General features: G+C 42.2%; 3 protein-coding genes and 1 long non-coding RNA gene across 5 annotated transcripts; 2 read left to right on the top strand and 2 right to left on the bottom strand.

The window, feature by feature from the left end:
• Positions 1-4,063: 4,063 nt before the first annotated feature.
• Positions 4,064-12,089, bottom strand: LOC129818625 (uncharacterized). Its single transcript, XR_008753964.1, has 4 exons — positions 10,647-12,089; positions 9,955-10,062; positions 9,649-9,821; positions 4,064-5,946 (listed from the first exon to the last, which is right to left on the bottom strand). It is a non-coding gene; the product is annotated as an uncharacterized LOC129818625 (long non-coding RNA).
• On the top strand, positions 6,289-7,891 carry LOC129818617 (C3a anaphylatoxin chemotactic receptor-like). The gene is made up of 2 exons (XM_055874698.1): positions 6,289-6,375; positions 6,526-7,891. The coding sequence occupies exon 2, from the start codon at positions 6,567-6,569 to the stop codon at positions 7,584-7,586; it is 1,020 nt and encodes a 339-aa protein (XP_055730673.1). The 5' UTR covers positions 6,289-6,375; positions 6,526-6,566; the 3' UTR covers positions 7,587-7,891.
• A 6,223-nt stretch (positions 12,090-18,312) lies between the features above and the next one.
• rnf185 (ring finger protein 185) lies at positions 18,313-21,589 on the top strand. Of its 2 annotated transcripts, none has more exons than XM_055874707.1 (7): positions 18,313-18,472; positions 18,747-18,960; positions 19,263-19,281; positions 19,435-19,547; positions 19,670-19,724; positions 20,130-20,247; positions 20,411-21,589. In XM_055874707.1, the coding sequence occupies exons 2-7, from the start codon at positions 18,794-18,796 to the stop codon at positions 20,506-20,508; spliced, it is 570 nt and encodes a 189-aa protein (XP_055730682.1). In that variant the 5' UTR covers positions 18,313-18,472; positions 18,747-18,793; the 3' UTR covers positions 20,509-21,589. The 2 variants fall into 2 exon arrangements, with proteins under 2 accessions (XP_055730682.1, XP_055730683.1); XM_055874708.1 differs by having other exon boundaries at positions 18,318-18,421.
• A 112-nt stretch (positions 21,590-21,701) lies between these two features.
• On the bottom strand, positions 21,702-23,664 carry LOC129818621 (uncharacterized). The gene is made up of 2 exons (XM_055874705.1): positions 23,400-23,664; positions 21,702-22,752 (listed from the first exon to the last, which is right to left on the bottom strand). Exons 1-2 carry the CDS (start codon positions 23,527-23,529, stop codon positions 21,983-21,985), a joined length of 900 nt encoding a protein of 299 aa, XP_055730680.1. The 5' UTR covers positions 23,530-23,664; the 3' UTR covers positions 21,702-21,982.
• Positions 23,665-24,363: the final 699 nt, after the last annotated feature.

Raw genomic sequence — 24,363 nt, 5'->3', positions numbered from 1 at the left:
GTTTTTGTCTGGAAGGATTGTTTGTGCGTAATGAAAATGGATTCCTGGGATGAACATGCTAACAACAAGTGACTAAATGATGGGCTTTATGGAACTTTTCAGTCATTTATTGTCGGTCTGGGAAACCTGGGAGTGCCTTCTGATGAAGTTATTCGAAGGTAAGTGCATATTTATAGTGTTTTTGTAGCTTTTGTTGATGCCAAAATGGTGACTATTTCTTTGGCTGTTTTGGGCTCTGGGCGCCGTTCTCAGATTAATCTTTTTCCGTAAAGTTTATTTTGAAATCTGACACAGCAGTTGCATAGAGGATAAGTTTATCTTGAATTATGTGAATAACACTTGCATCTTTTATCAATGTTTATTATGAGTATTTCTGCAAAATCACCAGATGTTTTGGAATCAAAACATTACTGCACATAACGTGCCAATGTAAACTGAGATTTTTTAAATATATATATATGCACATTATCGAACAAAACATAAATGTATTGTGTAACATGATGTTATATGACTCATCTGATGAAGATTTTCCAAGGTTAGTGAATAATTCTATCTCTATTTGTGGGTTTTGTATAAGCTACCTGTGCTTTGAAAGAAATGTCTGTGCTTTTTTGGATTTGGTAGTGAGCTAATAGAAATATACGTGGTGTTTTCGCTGTAAAACATTTAAAAAATCGGACATGTTGGCTGGATTCACAAGATGTTTATCTTTCATTTGCTGTATTGGACTTGTTAATGTGTGAAAGTTAAATATTTCTAAAAAATACTTTTGAATTTCGCTCGCTGCCTTTTCAGTGGAATGTGGGGGGGGCTTTTTAATCAGCTTGGAAGTATTACACCAATGACTGCATGCTGTGTCCAGAGGTAGCAAAGGAAGTTCAGGGACTGTTGAGAGAATGCTCCGAACCACTGCTAAGATGTGATGGCTTTTCGTGTGCTTTTCAGCAGCTGTGGCATCACCCAGGTGTGTACTACATTCCTCGCAATGGAGGACCAGTACCAGAGGAGTAGCTCCAATGGAGTGACTGACCATGGAGTGACTGCGGCAGAAGCTATGTAATAAATGTAATAAGAGGCCTATCTAAATGAGCCTAAAGTGAAAAACATACATGTAAATATAACTAAAGGATAAAAGGTCATCCCTAGACCAGGAATAAGAATGGCGCCGGAGGGGATGGCCACCGTTTTACAGGCTCCTGACAAATTGTGTTATTTTGTGTGTTTTTTAGCACTGTTAACTTTTTTGTACATTCCGCTACCGAAAATAGGTTTTGTACAGCAGAACAGCGATTACTCACCTTGACCTGGACGAGGATTTTTGCGAAGGATATACTGCTCTTCCCAGACCAGGCCCAAATCCCCTTCCCTTTTAAGAAGAGGAGATGCCACTACAGTGGTCGGCAAGACAGATACCTGGCGAGACTGCATCAAGGAATGGATAATCGGATGAGCTTCGTTCGAGACTATCCTATCAACGGGACATTAAAAACTTGAATTTCCTATTTTTCACGAGTCGTGGCTGGATAAGGACATGGATAATATACAGTTGGCTGGGTTTTCTGTGAATCGGCAATACAGAACAACAGCCTCCGGTAAAATCGGGGGGGGTATGTGTCTCTGTATTAACAACAGCTGGTGCCCGATCTCTAATAGTAAGGAAGTCTCGACGGTTTTGAGTACCTCATGATAAGCTGTAGACCACACTATTTACAGAGAGAGTTTTCATCTATATTCTTCGTAGCTGTCTATATACCACAAACCGATGCTACCACTAAAGCCGCACTCAACAAGCTGTATATAAGGTCATAAGCAAACAAGAAAATGCTCATCCAAAGGCAGTGCTCATAATTGCCGGGGACTTTAATGCAAGAAAACTGAAATCCTTTTAACCAAATTTTTGTCACGTGCAACTAGAGGAAAAAAACTCAAGATCACCTTTAATCCACACACAAAGACGCGTACAAAGCTCTCCCTCACCCTCCATTTGGCAAATCCGACCATAACTATATCCTCCCGATTCCTGATTACAAGCAAAAACTCTAACAGGAAGTACCAGTGACATGCTCAATACGGAAGTGGTCTGATGAAGCCAGGACGTGTACTCAGAGCATGAGCTGACCAGCTGGCAAATGTCTTCAACTGACATTTTCAACCTCTCCCTGACCCAGTCTGTAATACCTACATGTTTCAAGCAGACCACCATTGTCCCTGTGCCCAAGAACGCCAAGGTAACCTGCATAAATGCCTACCACCTGTAGAACTCACATCTGTAGCCATGAAATGCTTTTAAAGGTTGGTCATAACTCACATCAACACCATCTCAGAAACACTGGTCCCACTCCAATTCGCATACTGCCCCAACAGATCCACTGACGATGCAATCTTTATTGCACTCCACACTGCCCTTTCCCACATGGACAAAAGGAACACCTACTTGAGAATGCTGTTCATTGAATACACCATAGTGCCCTCCAAGCTCATCACTAAGCTAAGAACCCTGGGACTGAACACCTCCCTCTGCAACTGGATCCTGGAATTCCTGATGGGCCGCCCCCTGGTGGGGAGGGTAGGCAACAACACATCAGCTACATTGACCCTCAACCCGGGGCCGCTCTGGGGTACGTGCTTAGTCTCCTCCTGTACTCCCTGTTCACCCACAACTGTGTGGCCACGCACGACTCCAACGCCATCATTAAGTTTGCCAACAACACAACGGTGGTAGGCCTGATCACAAAAGACGAGGAGAGCCTATAGGGAGGAAGTCAGAGACTTGGCAGTGTTGTGCCAGGACAACAACCTCTCCCTCAACGTGAGCAAGACAAATGAGCTGATCATGGACTACAGGAAAAGGAGGGCCGAGCACATCCCAATTCACATCGACGGGACTATAATGGCTATAAGTTCCTTGGTGTCCACATCATGGACCTATCATGGTCCAAACACACCAATGCAATGGCAAGGAGGGCACGACAATCCCTACTCCCCCTCAGGAGGCTTAAAAGATGCCTACCACATGTATGGGTGGGTCCACAGATCCTCAAAACGTTTTACAGCTAAACCATCGAGTAGGTGTCCAAACTTTTGACTGGTACTGTATACATGGTCACTTTACCTCTACTTACATGTACAGCACCAGCCAAAAGTCTGGACACACCTACTCATTCAAGGTTTTTTCTTTATTTTTACTATTTTCTACATTGTAGAATAATAGAAGACATCATCTTTTCCAACAGTCTTGAAGGAGTGCTCACATGTGCTGAGCACTTGTTGGCTGCTTTTCCTTCACTCTGCGGTCCAAGTCATCCCAAACTATCTCAATTGGGTTGAGGTCGGGTGATTGTCCATTACTCATGTTTCTTGTCCCAAGCAAGTCTCTTCTTATTATTGGTGTCCTTTAGTGTTTGGGCTATTTATTTGGGCTACAATTTCTGAGGTTGGTAACTCTGATGAACTTATCCTCTAGAAGAGGTAACTCTGGGTCTTCCTTTCCTGTGGCGGTTCTTATGAGAGACAGTTTCATCATAGCGCTTGATGGTTTTTGCGACTGCACTTGAAGAAACATTCAAAGTTCTTGAAATTTGCCAGATTGACTGACCTTCATGTCTTAAAGTAATGATGGACTGTCATTTCTCTTTGCTTATTTGAGCTGTTCTTGCTATAATATGGACTTGATCTTTTACCAAATAGGGCTATCTTTTTGGTATACCACCCCTACATTTTCACAACACAACTGATTGGCTCAAACGCATTAAGAAGGAAAGAAATTCCACAAATGTACTTTTAACAAGCCACACCTGTTAATTGAAAAGCATTCCAGGTGATTACCTCATGAAGCTGGTTGAGAGAATGCCAATAGTGTGCAAATTTGTCAGCAAGGTGGCTACTTTGAAGAATCTCAAATATACAATTTATTTTGATTTGTTTAACACTTTTTTGGTTACTACATGATTCCATATGTGTTATTTCATAGTTTGTCTTCACTATTATTCTACAATGTAGAAAAAAGTAAAAATAAAGAAAAACCCTGGAATGAGTAGGTGTGTCCAAACTTTTGACTTGTTATGTACATATTAACTCAATTACCTCGACTACCTTGTACCCCTGCACATTGACCCGGTACCGGTACCCCTTGTATATAGCGTGGTTATTGTTATTTTTAATGTGTTGCTATTTTTTTCTTTACTTTCTTAAGCAAATTTTTCTTACTTACTTTTTTAAAACTCTGCATTGTTGGTTAAAAGGGCTCGTAAGTAAGCATTTCACAGTAAGGTCTACACCTGTTGTATTCGGACCACATGACAAATAACATTTGATTTGTATGTAAGGAATATGTATTTTCTCACTTACATGACATGGTCGTTGTGAAGAGAGGTATCCTTGACCTTTCCTCTCAGCAATCTAAAAAAACATACAAATCAAACCAACCGTTCAGATTTATTTAATTTCCTAAGTTTAACACAAGAAGGCGATATTGGTCAACTTTTAACTATAGCTCCCCAGCTGTCTGAAAATAGCGTGATAGAAATGGTGCTCTCTGTGGTGCTGAACACGCCAAGCTTGTGATGCAGAGCATGTGAGCTGAGTTGAGCGATTGGAAATCCAGCTACAATGACATACTTAGTTATCTACCCACCTCATTCCTTTATTTAAGCACCTAGTAAGTACATCATCATGCTTTTGGGATACGTGTCTTTTCAGATTCCACAATGATTGTTTAGTTGCCGCACTCCCTCTTTTGCGCTTGGTCCTCATCTTTGTAAGTCACCTTGACATAAAAACTTCTTCTGGCTGCAAGCCCGAAGCCGGGCACAATATGACAACAGCCACTTCAAGTGCAGGGCGCGAAATTCAAAATATATTTTTTAGAAATATTTAACTTTCACACATTAACAAGTCCAATACAGCATTTGAAAGATAAACATCTTGTGAATCCAGCCAACATGTCCGATTTTTAAAATGTTTTACAGCGAAAACACCACGTATATTTATGTTAGCTCACCACCAAATACAAAAAAGGACAGACATTTTTCACAGCACACGTAGCATGCACAAAACCAACCTAACTAACCAAGAACCAACCAAACTAACCAAGAAACAACTTCATCAGATGACAGTCTTATAACATGTTATTCAATAAATCTATGTTTTGTTCGAAAAATGTGCATATTTGAGCTATAAATCAGTTTTACATTGCAGCTACCGTCAGAAATGGCACCGAAGCAGCCAGAGTAATTACAGACACCAGCGTCAAATACCTAAATACTCATCATAAAACATTTCTGAAAAATACATGGTGTACAGCAAATGAAAGACAGGCATCTTGTGATTCCAGACAATATTTCCGATTTCTTAAGTGTTTTACAGCGAAAACACAATATAGCATTATATTAGCTTACACAATAGCCAGAAACACAAGCCATTCCCCAGCAGCAAAAGTTAGCGATCGTAACAAACCAGCAAAAGATATATAATTTTTGACTAACCTTGATAACTAACCTTGACAGTCCTATAACATCAGGTTATACATACACTTATGTTTTGTTCGAAAATGTGCATATTTAGAGCTGAAATCAGTGGTTATACATTGTGCTAACGTAGCATCTTTTTCCCACAACGTCCGGATATTTTTCTGGCACTCACATATTCTGACCAAATAACTATTCATAAACATAACTAGAAAATACATGTTGTATAGGAAATGATAGATACACTAGTTCTTAATGCAATCGCATCCCCCCAAAACATTTCCACTGCATTTCAGCCCTGCCACAAAAGGACCAGCTGACATCATGTCAGTGATTCTCTCGTTAACACAGGTGTGAGTGTTGATGGGGACAAGGCTGGAGATCACTCTGTCATGCTGATTGAGTTCGAATAACAGACTGGAAGCTTCAAAAGGAGGGTGGTGCTTGGAATCATTGTTCTTCCTCTGTCAACCATGGTTACCTGCAAGGAAACACGTGCCGTCATCATTGCTTTGCACAAAAAGGGTTTCACAGGCAAGGATATTGCTGAACACAAGATTACTACAAATGCGGGCATGCCCTGAGCTTTTGAAGTGATCGCTTCTTGGAACGCTACTGAAGCGAAATTGGAGCGGGGAAGCAGGCCGACACTCCAGCCTTTGGGAATCTCGATCCACGCTCCAGTCAAATTGGGCACGCTCTGCTCCTCGCTCTGCTCAGCTCCGCTCACATACTCTGGTGTGATGTGGAACTACAAACTCGGAAACCAACAAGGTTCCTCATTCATTTAAGTTGTTGTGACTTAAAATGAAAGAAGAAGTGAGCCATTGCTCCAGAGGCAGGGGTATTTAAACTCAGATAACACTCTCAGTAGGCTGTGATAGCTGCTGTCATTTCACACTGACACAAGGTGAGTCTTTTACTTCACACCTTTTTATATCATAGTGCTCAGTTCTGAAGTTTGACAAAAGGCACATAATGAGAAGTTATTTGAGCACATGACTAGCTGTAATTGTATGCTTTCAATGTGTTGGCTGATCATTTGTGCGTATACCAACAGGACGTTTTAGGAGTCTTTGACTAGAAAAGTCTTACAGTAACATGGAGGATTTTGACTATAAAGAATTTGGAGAAGATTATACTGCTGACAATGAAACATATGAAAACACCTCTGTGAGTGGCTCAGTGACTTTCAACCATCCCAGGTCCTTTTCAGTGGAAACTGTAATCAATATCCTTATATCACTACTGGGTCTCAGTGGAAATGCTATAGTAATTTGGATCTCCGGCTTCAAGATGAGGACATCGGTCAACACCACTTGGTACCTCAGTCTGGCCATCTCAGACTTTCTGTTCTGTGTCTGTCTGCCCTTTAACATTGTATACATGGTCACCTCAAACTGGCCCTTTGGGCTGGTCATGTGTAAGCTGACCTCCTCCACTATGTTCCTCAACATGTTCAGCAGCGTCTTCCTGCTGGTTCTGATCAGTGTTGACCGCTGCATGTCAATCACTTTTCCTGTCTGGGCTCAGAACAACCGGACCGTGCCCAGAGCATCCGGAGTGGTCGTCCTCGTGTGGGCCCTCTCTGCTGCCCTGACTGTACCCTCACTAGTCCACCGCCAGATCAAAACACACGGGGCTGATACACTGTGCTATACTGATTATCAGTCTGGGCACAAGGCAGTGGCTCTGAGTCGATTTGTCTGTGGCTTTGTGATTCCTCTTTTGATTATAGTCTTCTGCTACTCAGTTATCTTTGTACAGCTTAGGAGTCGCCCCATGAAATCCACTAAGCCTGTCAAGGTAATGACTGTCCTCATTGTGTCCTTCTTCGTTTGCTGGGTGCCCTATCACACCTTTGTCCTGTTGGAGTTGAACTTGGGGAACCACAGCCTTGAGATGCTCTACACTTGGCTGAAGTTGGGCAGCACAATGGCTGCAGCAAACAGTTTCCTTAACCCCATACTGTATGTGTTAATGGGTCATGACTTTCGGCAAACCCTAAAGAGGTCTGTTCTGTGGAAGATAGAAAATGCAATGGCAGAAGATGGGCGTACAGGTGGACGTAACCTCTCAAAGTCTGGGTCTTTTGAGAGTAAAGCTTTCACACACGTCTGAGGTTTAAGATTGTGTCATTTTATTGAGGTTGTTTGTAACGATGGTGCCTTTTTGCACTGCTTCTATAGATGTTATATGATTTGTAATGTATTAATTCAAAGTGTTACTGTGTAAATATGAGTTTCAATGGATATCAAAAGGCGTGTCTGATTTAAAATCTGTTACATTAGTTCTATACAATTAGTTGTCAAAGTTTTGGACACTCATGTTTTCTTAAAGTATCTACTGAACAAAAATATAAACGCAACGTGTAAAGTGTTGGACCCATGTTTCATGAGCTGAAATAAAATATCCCAGAAATGTTCCATACGCATAAAAAGCTTATTTCTCTCAAATATTGTGCACAAATTTGTTTACAACCATGTTAGTAAGCATTTCTCCTTTGCTAAGATAATCCATCCACCTGAAAGGTGTGGCATATCAAGAAGCTGATGATACAGTATGATCATTACACAGGTACACCTTGTGCTGGGGACAATAAAAGGCCACTTTAAAATGTTTAGTTTTGTCACATAACACCATGCCACAGATTCCTTACATTTAGAGGGAGCGTGCAATTGACATGCTGACTACAGGAATGTCCACCAGAGCTGTTGCCAGAAAATGTCATGTTCATTTCTCTACCATAAGCTGCCTCCAACATTGTTTTAGAGAATATTTCCAGTATGTCCAACCGGCCTCAAAACCGCAGACCACGTGTAACCACGCCAGCCTATGACCTCCACATCCGGCTTCTTCACCTGCGGGAAGACCAGCCACTCGGCCAGCTGATGAAACTGAAGAGTATTTCTGTCTGTAATAAAGCCCTTTTGTGGGGATAAACTAATTCTGAATGGCTCCCCAGTGGGTGGATCTATGCCCTTCCAGGCCCACCCTTGGCTGTGCCCCTGCCCAGTCATGTGAAATCAATAGATTATGGAGGGCCTCATTTATTTATTTCAATTGACTGATTTCCTTATATGAACTGTAACTCAGTAAAATCATTGAAATTGTTGCATGTTGCGTTTATAGCTATGTTCAGTATCTTTGGGTAACAAAAAAAAGAACCATTCCACGATTAAGCAACTGTGCTACAACACGTAATAGTTCAAGAACTGGGGTTGTGCAATGACTGAAAATAATGTCATGATTCATAGGAAAAGGTTGAGGTTAAAAACGTTTAAATAGATTTATCTTAGGCATCCTTTTCACCTTTTCCTCTCCACGAAGCGAGGGGGTTAAATCCAACATGGCCTCCATACCTGCGATAGAACTCAAACATCAGGGCTTTGCAGGGGTTGCGGATCATTAGAATGCTGGAGTCAAAGGCATGAATCGCCTCCCTGCCACTCATTGGTCTTTATGCAGATAGTTCTGCCATTGCAACAATAATCTCTCTCTCATTTGAAACATGTTAAAGGGGACCTTTCACTATTTTACAACTTAAAGTTACAGTCACAAAATGGACAGTGGGCCATTGACTCTACTGGTCTTGTGGGGTGTTCATAGGTAAATTTAATAAGCCTGCTCGTTGGGTTTTTACCTTTGTAGTAGAGGGGACCATCAAAGTAGTAGCTGCCAGTGTAGAATCCTGTGGCCAATTCTATCAGGTGACGTGCCTAGGTGTTTCCTGTTCCTGGGAAGCTGGCTAATGCCATCAGCTTTTTTGACAGGCAGAGCAGGAAACACCTGTCCATGCAGCAGCTGTTTGAACAGGAACAGACTAGCTTTGGTCCTGGATTACGAGATTAGCTAAAGTGTAATATTCAACCAGTGTAAAGCAGAAGTAGAAATCAGCACAGAGATGATGACCTAACTACATATTGAAACAAGGGGCATCTGCAGAACAACAAAACAAATACCTAAGAGGAAGTCAGTACCCTGTTCCCACCCATGATGCAGTGCATGGGGGCTTTTGGGGAAATGAAAGTCCCGAAATAAACGTCACAAGTCACTCACCACCACTCAGCAGGCAAGCTTGCATAATAATGGCGTGATGTTGTGCAAAGTGAAAATGACAGCTTGGGACTGATGTTGAATAAATAAAAATAAAAAAATTGTACGACCCTACTGGAATGCTCACCCTTGATTCGAGTCTTACACTATGAAGTAGTCCTGAGTGCCACAGTGCTCCAGGTCTTCTCCAGGGAAGCTCTGCAGACACATCTCTTCATCCTCCTGCTCATGCAGGGAGAACAGGAGTGTAGGGTAACCACAAAGGCACCACTGACTCCCAAGAACAGGCAGAGACAACACCTAGGGGAGGATACAAACTTCAGGTTCAACTGAGTGACAATATTTGATGTAGATAATGAAGACACTATGGTGAGGTTTTCCGTTAACTGAATTCATTTTCCATTTAAAATATAATGAAGAGAGGTTTCCTGACCTGATCAGTGCAGAAATCCCCAAATTCAGGATGTCAGCCCTGATGGGGAAAGCCTCTGTTACATTCACTGGCTTCTTGAAGCCCACTTTAAAAATGTCTCTATTCCATCTGTGTAGAGAGAGAATGGGTTAGCTAGTGGATTAACATTATCAAGAATATGTACAGAAAAATAAACAATTCACTGTGTCCAACAGTGTCTGGAGCTGGTTCTAAGAAGACGATGGAGAGCCGATCGGGTCCTCTACAGATGATGCTCTGGTCCCCCTTGAGGTCCATGTTACAGTTAGTCTCTGAGGCGTTAGGGGCCTGGACCTTAAGGCCACAATAACACTCAGCTCCAAATTCCAGCCCTGCATACAAGTAGCCTCTGATGCAGAGGACACCAGCATGAATTACTTTTACCCCTGGGTATACTGACAAGAAAGCTTAAAAAAGACATAGAAATCACATAGAGGCCATCAATACAAGTAGGGAACAATTGAATAGTTGTTACTTAGTGATGAGGTAGTAGTAGTAGAGCACAACCCTATGGAAAATGTGAATGTATTAGTTGTATTATTGAGTGAGTGATTGGGTGAGTGAGTCCGTGAGTGAGTGAGTAGGTGAGTGACTGAGTGAGTGACTGAGCACGTGGGATTTCTGTTGATTTCTCCCTCCTTACCACTGGAAAGACAGTGACCTACTGTACCTACCAGCACAGTTGTTCTGACATTGGAGGACTGCCATTTTCATGTCATCAAAGAAAGACACCCCTCTAAGGGTCCTCTTCTGTGAATTGTCAATGTAGCATCCAGGAGGTTGGACAGCAGGAGATCATCTAAAAAACAAATACTTGTCAACACAAAAACTGAGGTTGTGTATTTCCCCTAGGATAACCCGTCCTTCTCCTTTGGTCTGACACTCACCCAGGTACACTACATAACCAAAATATATTTGGACACCTGCTCGTCGAACATCTCATTCCAACATCATGGGCATGAATATGGAGTTGGTCCCCCCTTTGCTGCTGTAACAGAAGGCTGCTCTTCTACGAAAAACTCCCTAGAAAGGTGGAGGGAACCTAGGAAGAAACCTAGAGAGAAACCAGGCTCTAAGGGTTGACCAGCCCTCTTCTGGCTGTGCCTGGTGGAGATTATAAAAGTACATGGGCATTAAGGCCATATCGTTCTTCAAGATATCGTTCAAACGTTCATAGATGACCAGCAGGGTCAAAGACTAATCACGGTGCGTATAGATGGTCAGCACCTCAGGAATAAATGTCAGTTGGCTTTTCATAGCCAAGCATTAAGAGGTCGAGACAGCAGGTGCGGGAGAGAGAGAGAGCTGTCTCTGATCAACTCTCTCGTTATCTTTCTCAGAACAATCTTCTTGTTTCTAACCAGACAGGCTGGTGGGTCACTCAACCGAGACTGCTCTTCTCTGTGTCACGGAGACTCTCCGCTCTGCCAAAGCTGACTCTCTCTCCTCTGTTCTCATCCTCCTAGATCTATCTGCTGCCTTCGACACCGTGAACCATCAGATCCTCCTCTCCACCCCCTCAGGGCTGGGCGTCACAGGCTCTGTACACTCTCAGGCCGCTCCTACCAGGTGACGTGGAGAGGATCTGTGTCTGCACCACATACTCTCACTATTGGTGTCCCCCAGGGCTTCATTCTAGGCCCTCTCCTCTTCTCTCTATGCACCACGTCGCTGGCTCTGTCATATCCTCACATGGTCTCTCTTATGATTGCTATGCAGATGACACTCAACTACTTTTATCCTTCCCACCTTCTGACACACAGGTGGCGACACACATCTCTGCGTGCATGGCAGATATCTCAGCTTGGATGTCGGCCCACCCCCCCAAGCTCAACCTCGACAAGACGGAGCTGCTGTTCCTCCCGGGGAAGGCCTGCCCGCTCAAAGACCTCTCCATCGTGGTTGACAACTCCACAGTGTCGCCCTCCCAGAGTGCAAAGAACCTTGGCATGACCTTGGACAACACCCTGTTGTTCTCTGCAAACATCAAAACAGTGACTCGCTCCTGCAGGTTCATGCTCTACAACATACGTTGTGTACGACCCTACCTCACACAGGAAGTGGCGCATGTCCTAATCCAGGCACTTGTCATCTCCCATCTGGGCTAATGCAACTCGCTGTTGGCTGGGCTCCCTGCTTGTTCCAACAAACCCCTGCAACTGATCCAGAAGGCTGTAGCTCGCCTGGTTTTCAACCTTCCCAAGTTCTCCCATGCCACCCCGCTCCTCCGCACACTCCACTGGCTTCCAGTTGAAGCTTGCATCCACTACAATACCATGGTGCTTGCCAGCAAGAGGAACTGCCCCTCGCTACCTTCCGGCTATGATCAAACCCTACACCCCAACCAGAGCACTCCTTTAAGCCACCTTTGGTCTCTTGGCCATCTCACCCCTATGGGAAGGCAGCTCCCGCTCTGGCCAGTACCAGCTCTTCTCTGTCCTGGCACCCCAATGATGGAACCAGCTTCCCCCTGAAGCTAGGACAGAAGAGTCCCTGTCCGAAAGCACCTGAAACCCTACATCTTCAAAGAGAATGTTAAATAATCCCCCTCCTTACCTTTTTTTTATTTCACCTTTATTTAACCAGGTAGGCCAGTTGAGAACAAGTTCTCATTTACAACTGCGACCTGGCAAAGATAATGCAAAGCAGTGCGATAAAAACAACAACACAGAGTTACACATAAACAAACGTACAGTCAATAACACAAAATAAATGAAAAATAGAAAAATCTATGTACAGTGTGTGCAAATGTAGAAGAATAGGGAGGTAGGGCAAAAAATAGGCTATAGAGGCAAAGATAATTACAATTTAGTATTAATACTGGAGTGATAGATGTGCAAGTAGAGATACTGGGGTGCAAAAGAGCAAAAAGATAAATAACAATATGGGGATGAGGTAGTTGGGTGTGCTATTTACAGATTGGCTGTGTACATATACAGTGATCGGTAAACTGCTCTGACAGCTGATGCTTAAAGTTAGAGAGGGAGATATGTCTCCAGCTTCAGTGATTATTGCAATTCGTTCCAGTCATTGGCAGCAGCGAACTGGAAGGAAAGGCGGCCAAAGTAAGTGTTGGCTTTGGGGATGACCAGTGCAATATACCTGCTGGAGCGCGTGCTACCGGTGGGTGTTGCTATGGTGACCAGTGAGCTGAGATAAGGCGGAGCTTAACCTAGCAAAGACTTATAGATGACCTGGAGCCAGTGGGTTTGGCGACGTATATGTAGTGAGAGCCAGCCAACGAGAGCATACATGTTGCAGTGGTGGGTGGTATATGGGGCTTTGGATAAAACGGATGGCACTGTGATAGATTACATCCAGTTTGCTGAGTAGAGTGTTGGCTATCTCAACCCCCCCCCCACCCACAAAAAAATTAGAAGAATACAATAATAAACTCTTGCACCCTTTCTGGCTCTGACTTAACTGATAACTACTTTATTAAGGAAACGTGTACTTACTATGCCTGTGATATGTGGTTGTCAAATCAAATCACCAAATACAACATGTGTAGACCTTACTGTGAAACGCTTACTTACAAGCCCTAAACCAACAATGCAGTTTTAAGAAAAATACCTTAATAAAGTAAGAAAAAAAGTAACATAATTAATGAGCAGCAGTAAAATAACAATAGTGAGGCTATATAAAGGGGGTACCAGTACAGTATATACATTTGAAGTCAGAAGTTTACATACACCTTAGCCAAATACATTTACACTCAGTTTTTCACAATTCCTGACATTTAATCCGAGTAAAAATTCCCAGTCTTAGGTCAGTTAGGATCACCACTCTTAGGGATCGCGAACCGCTAGCGAGACACTTTTCGACAACATCCGGTGAAATTGGAGCGCACCAAATTCAAATTACAAAATGTCAGAATAATTGTTGAGAGAATGATTTATTTCAGCTTTTATTTCTTTCATCACATTCCCAGTGGGTCAGAAGTTTACATACACTCAATTAGTATTTGATAGCATTGCCTTTAAATTGTTTAACTTGGGTCAAACGTTTCGGGTAGCCTTCACAAACTTCCCACAATAAGTTGGGTGAATTTTGGCCCATTCCTCCTGACAGAGCTGGTGTAACTGAGTCAGGTTTGTAGACCTTCTTGCTCACACACGCCTTTTCAGATCTGCCCACACATTTTCTATGGGATTGAGGTCAGAGCTTTGTGATGGCCACTCCAGTACCTTGACTTTGTTGTCCTTATGCCATTTTGACACAACTTTGGAAGTATACTTGGGGTCATTGTCCATTTGGAAGACCCATTTGCGACCAAGCTTTAACTTCCTGACTGATGTCTTGAGATGTTGCTTCAATATATCCACATAATTTTCCTTCCTCGTGATGCCATCTATGTTGTGAAGTGCACCAGTCCCTCCTGCAGCAAAGCACCCCCACAACATGATGCTGCCACCCCCATGCTTCACGGTTGGGATGGTGTTCTTCGACTTGCAAGCGTCCCCCTTTGTCCTCCAAACATAACAATGGTCATTATGGCCAAACAATTCTATTTTTGTTTCATCAGACCAGAGGACATTTCTCCAAAAAGTACTATCTTTGTCCCCATGTGCAGTTGCAAACGGTAGTCTGGCTTTTTTAATGCCAGTTTTGGAGTAGTGGCTTCTTCCTGTTCCTGTTTCATCCAGCATCTTCACAAGGTCCTTTGCTGTTGTTCTGGGATTGATTTTCACTTTTCACACCAAAGTACATTCATCTCTGGGAGACAGAACGCGTCTCCTTCCTGAGCAGTATGACGGCTGCGTGGTCCCACTGTGTTTATACTTGCGTACTATTGTTTGTACAGATGAACGTGGTACCTTCAGGCATTTGGAAATTGCTTTTAACGATGAACCAGACTTGTGGCGGTCTACAATTTTTTCCTGAGGTCTTGGCTGATTTCTTTTGATTTTCCCATACAATCAATAAAAGCATTGTTGTAAAATAACGTTTTTTTTCTTCTTACGATTCATCAATTTCTAGTTCAGATTTGGCTGCTAAGACTTTTGTCATATTTCTTTGAGAAAATGCCTCACCTAGTTCATCATCAATCCATGGAGATGGACGAGCCCCAACTGTACTCTTTCTTACTGGGGCATTATGGTCCATTACCTCAGTGAGCAAATCAATAAAACATTCTGTAGCATGATTTAAATCATCCTCTAGATAAGTCAGCTCCCAGGGTACAGCAGCCAAATCATTTTGAAATAGCTCATGATTAAATGTTTTAAAATTTCTCTTGACCACAATCCTTGTGGGATTCTTTGGAACCTTGGTGTTCATGGTTATGGTCACAATCTTATGATCTGTCCAGCCCACTTGCATTGATTTGGCTTTTAAGCATTGCAATGGTATATTACAGAAGATCAGATCAATGCATGTGTCTGAATGATGACCCAACTTAGTTGATGATCTAGTAGTATCATTAACCATTTGTTTCAAACCACAGTTCTCGGCATATCTCATCAATTTAGTTCTATTCGAATTATTAGGATCCTTCCAATTTATATTCAAATCACCCAAGATAAATACATCTCTGTGGCCTGGTCAAACCCAGTGCATAAGTATCCAGATAGGACACCTTAGAGCTAGGAGGTCTATACACACTTTACCAAACTTATGTTAACTACTTCAGTTGGCTGCTTTGACCAAAACGTGAATGTAATATAACCTATTCTAGGAGCCTATTGTTTGTATATGACCTTTATTAATTGTTCACTTCTTTGTCAACAATGTCAGGTACAGGTAGGGATGACTGGGGCCTTCAGCAAGTAAGGCACAGGGGGTAAGAAATCCTTTTTACATTACAGATATAAAATCCCACTGTGACCATGATAAAGTTAACTACATTACTTTAGTTGGCTGCTTTGAGCGAAACGAGTATGTAATATATCCTATTCTGGGATAATACATTTAAAAAAATTAGTTCCCTTGCACCATAGGGACACTTGACCTCCACCACTGCTATGGTGCCCACCAGAACATCCAGTGAGGCCCCCAGGATCCCAGATGATGTGACCCACAGCCCTGACTCCAGCACATCCATCAATGTAGCTATTTTGAATGCCTTGATGCCCTCCTCTTCATTATCTGTGCCCCACTTTACAGACAACACCCCCATCCAACGACTGTGATCTGAGGACCCTTTTTAGCAGCGACGGAGTAATGAACTTGGCCCTAACCACTGCTCCAAAATTGCTGGCTGTCAACCTCCCTCTCTTCATGGTGTGCCAGTTGGGGTTGTTGCACTGTCCTACTGTTGCCTGCCGTATAGCCTCCTGCTGCTCGACTGATAGCACCATGCCAGCCAGGATCCCTGCATGTCCCAGGGGCCCTTGTTTTTTAAAAATGTCCGGTGATGACAGGGAAGGTAGTGGTTGTTCTGGCTCAGGTTCAAGGAGCCATGTCATTCCACTGAACCTCTCCGGAGACGGTTCCTTAGCCGCTGAAGATCCTCTTCTGTGGGCTCTCGGGTCAGAGGGTTGTAGTCTTTGGCCGGGTACAGGTCCTCCACTGACTGCACCTGGTTGGGCACGGCTGGCTTCCTCCACTCACATTCCACAGCCGTATGGCCAATATTGTGGACCACCAAAATAGGCTGCATGGCTACACTTATGAGCTCCACGTGTGTCACCCTGCAACACACGTTGGAAATGATTTTGGAAAGATTGCCATCTTTTTGAGTTTTATTTTATTTTTTATTTATTTTATTTCACCTTTATTTAACCAGGTAGGCTAGTTGAGAACAAGTTCTCATTTGCAACTGCGACCTGGCCAAGATAAAGCATAGCAGTGTGAACAGACAACAACACAGAGTTACACATGGAGTAAACAATAAACAAGTCAATAACATGGTAGAAAAAAGAGAATCTATATACAATGTGTGCAAAAGGCATGAGGTAGGCAATAAATCGAATAATTACAATTTAGCAGATTAACACTGGAGTGGTAAATCAACTTGAGTGCTACACTATATAAATAAAGTTTGATTTGATTAATGACATTACAGCTGTAGAATATTTAATCAACTGTATTTTTCACATGAGGACAAGTGCAGTTTTCCCATTAACTTTTCATTGATTGCTTGGGATTTTATCACTTGACATATCAATCATATAGTGGGAAGGATCCTATAAATCAAGGCTGAATGCATGTACCAAAACGAAAAAAAAATTACTGTGCCTTTGAAGATTTGTCTCTGGTCATGAAACTACAATACAGGCTTGATGTCTTAACAGTCAATTCTGAATATCAATAGATTTTTAGATTCATTCTCATCAATGACAACATTCTAGAACTGAGTTATAAATCATCTAAGTCTGATATTCAGGATAATCTGGTTAATGATTATATCATTAAGTGGCTCTTGTAGAATGACACCTTTATAGAACACATTGTATTTATACGATGCTCAAACTTAACTTAATAGCTACACTCACCGACACAGGATAAACTTTATCCCTCATGCTGGCCCCGACCAAACTGGTAAATTGCCCCTCACTATAGCTGCACTTCTCCACATGTTCAGACTATAGCGGTCTTTTCCCCTTTTAATACGCTTATGCTCATCCTTAAATGCCATAAGGTCTGAAATAAACAAGTCGACACACTGTACAAACAATTATCTAGGCTAAGTATTAAATTATGTTTTGATCTATTGCTCTACTAGCTAGCTAAAGTGAAGTCAGTGGCTAGCTAAAACAGAGAAAGGGTATGTAAGAAGTTCAACACTTTAATTTCAAAACAGCACATGGATTCATCATGGATTGGGCACAGGTCGCTGATCACGCTGGTGAATTGTTTTCTTTCTTTTTTCCCCATGCTGGTGAACGGTAGCTGACAGTGCCGGCTAGAGATGACGTGCAGGAGCTTAATCAAAACGAACAAACACATACTTAATTTGGAGTGTTTGTAAAATTCAGTATGTGAAAATGAATGGTGGTAAAACGACTGGAACCATTTCCATGTTTGACCGCTAGGTTGAATGGATATTGTGACTAGTCTACTGTTGCGGACTATAATGATGAAAAACGATGTCCGAGTTTCCGACTTGGAATTCCGAATTGGATGACCGTTAAAAAAAAAAAATCTCTTTCGGAGCTCGTTTTTTTTTTTTTTTTTAAGTTCACATTTGTTTTGAATGCACTTAAATCAGTCGTCCCAGATGGCTGTGGTAACTATTGACGACACCAACACTAGGCTATAACGTACACATTTATGCTTTTATTTTATTTTAACCTTAGCAGTGTGGTTAGGGTAAGGTTTAAAATCAGATTTTAAGAAAAATTGTAGAAAGGGTGGCTGTGGTGACGACCTGGGGCTAGGGCAACCAATCTGTATCCCTAATCATCACCACACAACTTCCGGATAACACAGTGACGCAATCATCTGAAACTAAAAGTGGAATTTAACTTGGCAACTTGAGTAAATAGGTGGCGTTCTACATAGCTAGGTAGATAACTCTACCCACGACACAGAGGATTTGTTTGATGAAAGCAAGGAGGTAGTCAATTGTATTTTGATGTTGATATAGCTAGCTATGTAACGTTAGCTAAACCAATAGCTACATTCTTCTAGCTAGCTTTAGCATACATGTTTTGCTAAACTAGCTAGCCACTGGATCTATCTGCTGCGTCAGTCTATTTGGTAACGTTACTAACGTCGCTGGAGAAATGTTGAGCGACAGTTCTCTGAACATTTAGCTATTGTAACCTAATTCAACAACGGAAATATCGATTGTTATATGTTTGGATTCATTTCCACATGCTAATTGACAGGCAAGGGGGTCGGCTACTTACGTCACCTCACTCTACATCCTGAGAAAATGGCTAGCGCTGCCCCTCCACCAGCGACTGCCACTGAAAACCCCAGCCCCGGCTCCAGCAGCTCGACAGCGGGGGAGGGTGGTAACCAGGACAGCACATTCGAATGCAACATCTGCCTGGACACCTCCAAGGATGCAGTGATCAGTCTGTGTGGGCATCTCTTTTGGTAAGCACCCTCTTGTCTTGACACTGATCTGTATTTGAGATTGAGGGACATTCATTCTTATCTGGTCGCCTGTACTCGGTAAAGGATCTCGTTCACAATTAAATAGAGTAATTTAATGTATCTCTGTGGTCTTATTTCACATGTCATGTTAGTTGCATATGGGGAAATGTTATTGATGCCATTTTTAGTTTTCGTAGTGCAATCCTCAGATGTCAGGATGAATGATGAGATGCTATGACTTGACTGTCATCTAATTATTCTATCTCCCATCCCTTACCTTCCCTGTCCCCTTGCACATCTAGTTGGCCCTGCTTACATCAGGTAAGTCAGTTGATACCTAATTTATTTTACACAACCACTGTCATGATCAGCTGTCACTTGACCCTATCCCAGGGATATTTTACTGCTTCTCTGAATGTATCATGTGAACTTAACCAGGGATGTCTGAATTGCCCCCTCCCCATGTCTATGCAGTGGTTGGAGACCAGACCTAACAGACAAGTGTGTCCAGTGTGCAAAGCAGGCATCAGTCGAGAGAAAGTCATCCCACTATATGGCAGGGGAAGCACGGGCCAACAGGACCCAAGGTGGGTTGATGCACTCAATACATGAAAGCAAGGCGCACAGTTTTCATACATTCCTCAGTTAACAACTCTGAATTCCACATCCCAAACTACTGCTGTAAACAACTAATCTCTCATTGTTATAGGGAGCGAACGCCTCCTCGACCACAAGGACAGAGGCCAGAGCCTGAAAATCGTGGTGTAAGTTTTCAGACTGTAATTATTTTTGCAAGAATGTGAGCAAAGTTCAATCCAGATTGTTCGACTGTGTACCACCTGTTTGCAATGTTGACTGCTGTATTGCACTACCCATTCATGATGAAACTATTACATGGTATTGTGTAGTTGCTGTAGTGCAAACCTGCCCATAGCCTAATTCATTAGCAGAATTACCTTTTCCACTGGGGCCTATTAAGCTCTATCTGAGGAGTAAGAGAGAGAGGCTCTTTATTTGACCCCTTGAGAATGACAACACGGCACTAACGATTGCGTCACCTCTCCCTCAAAACACCTATTAAATCAAGTTTTTTTTGTACATATTGAATAGTCATGTTATAACCCTGTCAATGCAATGTTACTGTAAAGTTCTCTTTCTTCCCATTACAGGGATTTCAGGGTTTTGGTTTTGGAGATGGAGGATTCCAGATGTCTTTTGGCATTGGTGCCTTTCCATTTGGCATTTTTGCTACAGCTTTTAACATCAATGATGGAAGACCACCCCCAGGTACTTTAGTTCTGCAGGTTGCGCATTGTGTATTGTAACAATGTTTGATCAAATTGTGATTATTGTGAATGGCCCCCTCTACCTTGAAAAGCAGTTGTTCACCTGTTGAGAGAGATTACTTTAACGTGTCGTCTCCCCCCCCCCCCCACCCACCCCACCACAGCTGCCCCTGGAACCCCTCAGCACATGGATGAACAGTTCCTGTCTCGACTCTTTCTATTTGTTGCTCTGGTGATCATGTTTTGGCTGCTAATCGCATAAATGTCTGAGCAGCCAAGACCAAGGCTCAAGTTGGACAGTTGTTTCCAGATACTTGTTTGATTTGTCCTTTTCCGCATTTAAGTATTGTCCTCTAGGCTTGACAAGCTATTGATTTAATTTCAGTAATCAATATCACTACTGTTTGATTACACCTGTACTATGAATCCTACAGAAGTCTGAAATAGTTTTTTTGTTCAAACAATGCCCCTGCCTCTCATTTCCATCAAGGTTATTATGTTTTTATTAGACATTTTAAGTGTACCAGGTTGGCAATATAGAACCAGATACTAAAAGAAAGATGGTAAATGTAAGCTACCAGATGTTTCCTCTGTGCTTGTATGGAAATAGATTACAAGTGATATGTCCTGTTTCTAAACTAAATATGATATATAAATTCAGGAAGAGGCGTATCATTGGTGATACTTTTAAATTATTGACACAACAATTGCCTTTTGGGTACCACTACCAGTATGAAGCCATATAAACAATACAGTGGTGCATTTTTTTGTGTGGTGTTAGCAGGGGAATAGTCGTGAAGAGACGTATTGGTATGGGTTTAAGTTATTTAATGACATACTATACCAGTATGTCCTCAGTTGCCCTAGGAGTGATTTTGGTAAGACTATTTCTTATGTTTCAGAAAATAAGTGAATAAATTAAGGTTCCAATATTTGAAGGATGAAAGTTGAGACAATTTAAAGGAGTTATTTTTTTATTGAATGATACTGTCATTGTCTGCCAATTGTAAGACTATTATTTAGTCTGATGGAAAATGTAGAATTCTAATGCAAACGCTTCTATAGCATACATAGTAAAGAGCTTGGGAAAAAATATGCAAACGGTATAAAATGGATATAGTTTTCTTTAACCTGACACAACTAACAAGATGACGGTCATGATAATAATATGCATGAGTAACTGATGCAGTTATTTGAGTAATCCCTCTCATTTCTATTTCATTTTTTGTCTTGTTTACAACTTTTACTCACTCATTTATTCTAAAATATAGAGTGGATTATTTTAATAACAATGGATGGTTAGAATAGCATTAGCATCTGTAATAAAGACTGTTTGCCCTATATCCTACTGAGATCTTTACCTAAACATTAATTCCACCTTTTATATGGGTTGTCAGTGTGTTTCTCATCAGGCTTTGACCACTCAATTCCAGACAAATAAACATTCAAAATTAGAAACAGAATAACAGCCCATTTTATTTTCAATTGGGTTAACAACTTGCATTCACAACAGCAAAATTAGAACATCTATAAAAAAATATTTTGTTATTTTTTGCACCTCTATGATACCAACAAAAATGTGATATTGCAAAAACAGAACATTAATATTCCTATTCATGTGCATTAGGAGAGAGATTTAAACAAATATATTTTAGGAAAAAATCGTTTCGGTCAAAATAAAATAAAAACATATAAACCTCCTGAGAGCAACCCGTCGACCCTACAATATGAATGAGTTATGACATCTCTTGATCTGGCAGTTCTTTGGACACCGTCACCGGTGGTTCATTGACAGTCACTGGCTGATCCATACTAAACTCGGCCTCATACATAATCTGTTGGATCTTAATTTTGGTCTCACATCTTTTTTGTGGAGTTAGCCTCTTCAAAGCAGGAACGAAGCTGAGGAGTAACATCTCATCCTCGTCACACTGCCGGATAGGGATCGTGGAATCCGATCTGTGATCTTTCTCTTTGGCCAGCAGCATCCTGTTCTTAGCGGAGCGCTTAGAGGGAGTGCTTGAGGAACATGGTGAAGCAGATTGTCTTGTCTGAGGCCTCTCCTTGGTTGCGTAAATTGATGACTGGAGCACTGCGGATGTCTGGGGCGCTGGGGACGTCTGGGCGCCTGGTGGACGCTTGCCCAGAAAAGACAGTTGGTCGCCTTGTTGCCCTGGGGACAGCTGTGTCACAAAAGCTAGCTGTGACATGGTGCCAACCTGGGTGCTAGGGGTTTTCATGTCGTTCACCAGGGCTGTGTTGAGTGTTTTGACAGGTATTATTTCCCTCTGTGTGCTTTTATTGATCGTATCAGGGCTTTCCAGGTTGGCAGGGGCCACATTGCTGTTTCTTGGTTTAATGAATGGTTGAAGAAAGATCAGACGTTGTCTGTATTTCCATCGGCTTGGGGCGAGCTCCCCTGTCTCCTCCTTACTCCTCTTTTCCTGTCGTACTTCCTTGAAGTATCGGTCTCTCAGATTCTTCCATTTCCTTTTGCACTCTTCAGCTAAAGGGATAAATCAATATAGATGAATCATACTCAAAATAATATATTATTTTATGCATTGGATATCGAACATGAAGCTTTCTAAAGTAGTATGAATATAACTATTTATTGATATATATTTTTTCTTCAGATAACGTTAGAGGTGATTGTCTCTTATCCCATCGAGGGAGCCTCATCGGGTTCCTACTTATAAACTGTAAATAGAAGGATCTACCATTGGAGTTGGTACTAAGTTGCAGTGCTCTCCATTTCATGTCAAAATGTCGACAGGCTACTTGACATTTTTTCTATCAATGATTAATTGGTAGCTAATGTCATTCATGCGCGGAAAATGCGATGCCTCAAGTGACGCTACTTGTGTCTCATCGCGCGGTGAGGAACGGAAACAAAATCCCTCCCTGTGCGGCAGTGTCTGCCGTCTGCGCTGATCTCACGAATTCGTCGGCCGCTGCCTCCCTATTGACTACAATGTGGTTCTTGCAGTGAGGTGCTGTTAAAACTCACCGTACTCATATCCTACTCACGTGATTTAAAACATATAATATAAACAAACTTGAAAAACAAGTCAGCTTGCTTACAACTGTTAGCTAGCTAAAACATTTGCATTGTGACGTGAAAATTTGTAGAAATAGGCTACCAAAGCTCACCTGGAAGAGCTGTCAATGAGCTTATTTTCCCCCAAGCAAGTGATCTTGTGTCACCATTGCGGTAATGTGGCAAAGTTGTATTATACAGCTCAGGAAAATTAAAAACAGACAATATCAACTTTTCTTCCATCTTGACTTCTTGACATACGCGGAAGCGACGGTCTCCCGCCTTTCCGCTTGTGTGGCGCGTGGTTACGTCAAAGCGGTATGTACTGTACAGAATATCGCCAGCCGATCTGCTGCCGCATGCGTGTCCCTGCGATACCTGTCTCCCTTTATCTGTCATATGCCTACTCATCACAAGAGGGCAGTACAATCCCGTGTTCTGAATTCTTAGAGAGGACACAACCAAAGGATTTGGCAGCTTGGTATACCATCTATGGGACACCTGTCCTGAAGGTGGGCTCATCAGTGTCAACCTAACTATCAAATATAAATAATTGACCAGAAATTAGTCCTAGGCTATAGCTAAGCAAATTATTATATTAGATGAAGTGCAAACAGGCTAAGGGAAAATCGGTGCTAATGCTTTGTCTCATTTCATGCAGCAGTAGCCTATTATTTCAATTTTTTAAAATATCTGATTGTGTCATATGACAACTGGCATATCAGCCCAGACATTAGTGGAGCTACAGGAAAGTCCACCAGAGCTGTTGCCAGATATTGTAATGTTCATTGCTCTACTATAAACCGCCTCCAACGTCATTTTAGAGAATTTAGCTGTACGTCCAACCGGCCTAACAACCGCAGACCACATGCAAACACGCCAGGACCTCCACATCCGGCTTCTTCACCTGCGGGATCGTCTGAGACCAACCAGACAGCTGATGAAACTGACGAGTATTTCTGTCTGTAATAAAGCCCTTTTGTGCCGAAAAAATGTATTCTGATTGGCTGGGCCTGGCTGGGACTATGCCCTCCCATGGCTGTACCCCTGCCCAGTCATGTGAAATCCACAGATTAG

The sequence above is a fragment of the Salvelinus fontinalis genome, chromosome 21 (genome assembly GCF_029448725.1).
Source record: "Salvelinus fontinalis isolate EN_2023a chromosome 21, ASM2944872v1, whole genome shotgun sequence".
Taxonomy (NCBI): domain Eukaryota; kingdom Metazoa; phylum Chordata; class Actinopteri; order Salmoniformes; family Salmonidae; genus Salvelinus; species Salvelinus fontinalis.
The sequence above is the reverse complement of the archived record's forward strand: the minus strand, read 5'-3'. Positions and strand labels throughout refer to the sequence as shown.

What these genes read in the sequence shown, in the direction of transcription:
- LOC129818617 (XM_055874698.1), top strand. Translation starts at nt 6,567, where the DNA reads ATGGAGGATTTTGACTATAAAGAATTTGGAGAAGATTATACTGCTGAC.
- rnf185 (XM_055874707.1), top strand. Translation starts at nt 18,794, where the DNA reads ATGGCTAGCGCTGCCCCTCCACCAGCGACTGCCACTGAAAACCCCAGC. An exon ending in ACGGGCCAACAGGACCCAAG is followed by an intron (nt 19,548 to 19,669) that starts GTGGGTTGATGC and finishes TCATTGTTATAG; the next exon opens with GGAGCGAACGCCTCCTCGAC. An exon ending in TGATGGAAGACCACCCCCAG is followed by an intron (nt 20,248 to 20,410) that starts GTACTTTAGTTC and finishes ACCCCACCACAG; the next exon opens with CTGCCCCTGGAACCCCTCAG.
- LOC129818621 (XM_055874705.1), bottom strand. Translation starts at nt 23,529, where the DNA reads ATGGAAGAAAAGTTGATATTGTCTGTTTTTAATTTTCCTGAGCTGTAT. An exon ending in CTCATTGACAGCTCTTCCAG is followed by an intron (nt 22,753 to 23,399) that starts GTGAGCTTTGGT and finishes TTATCCCTTTAG; the next exon opens with CTGAAGAGTGCAAAAGGAAA.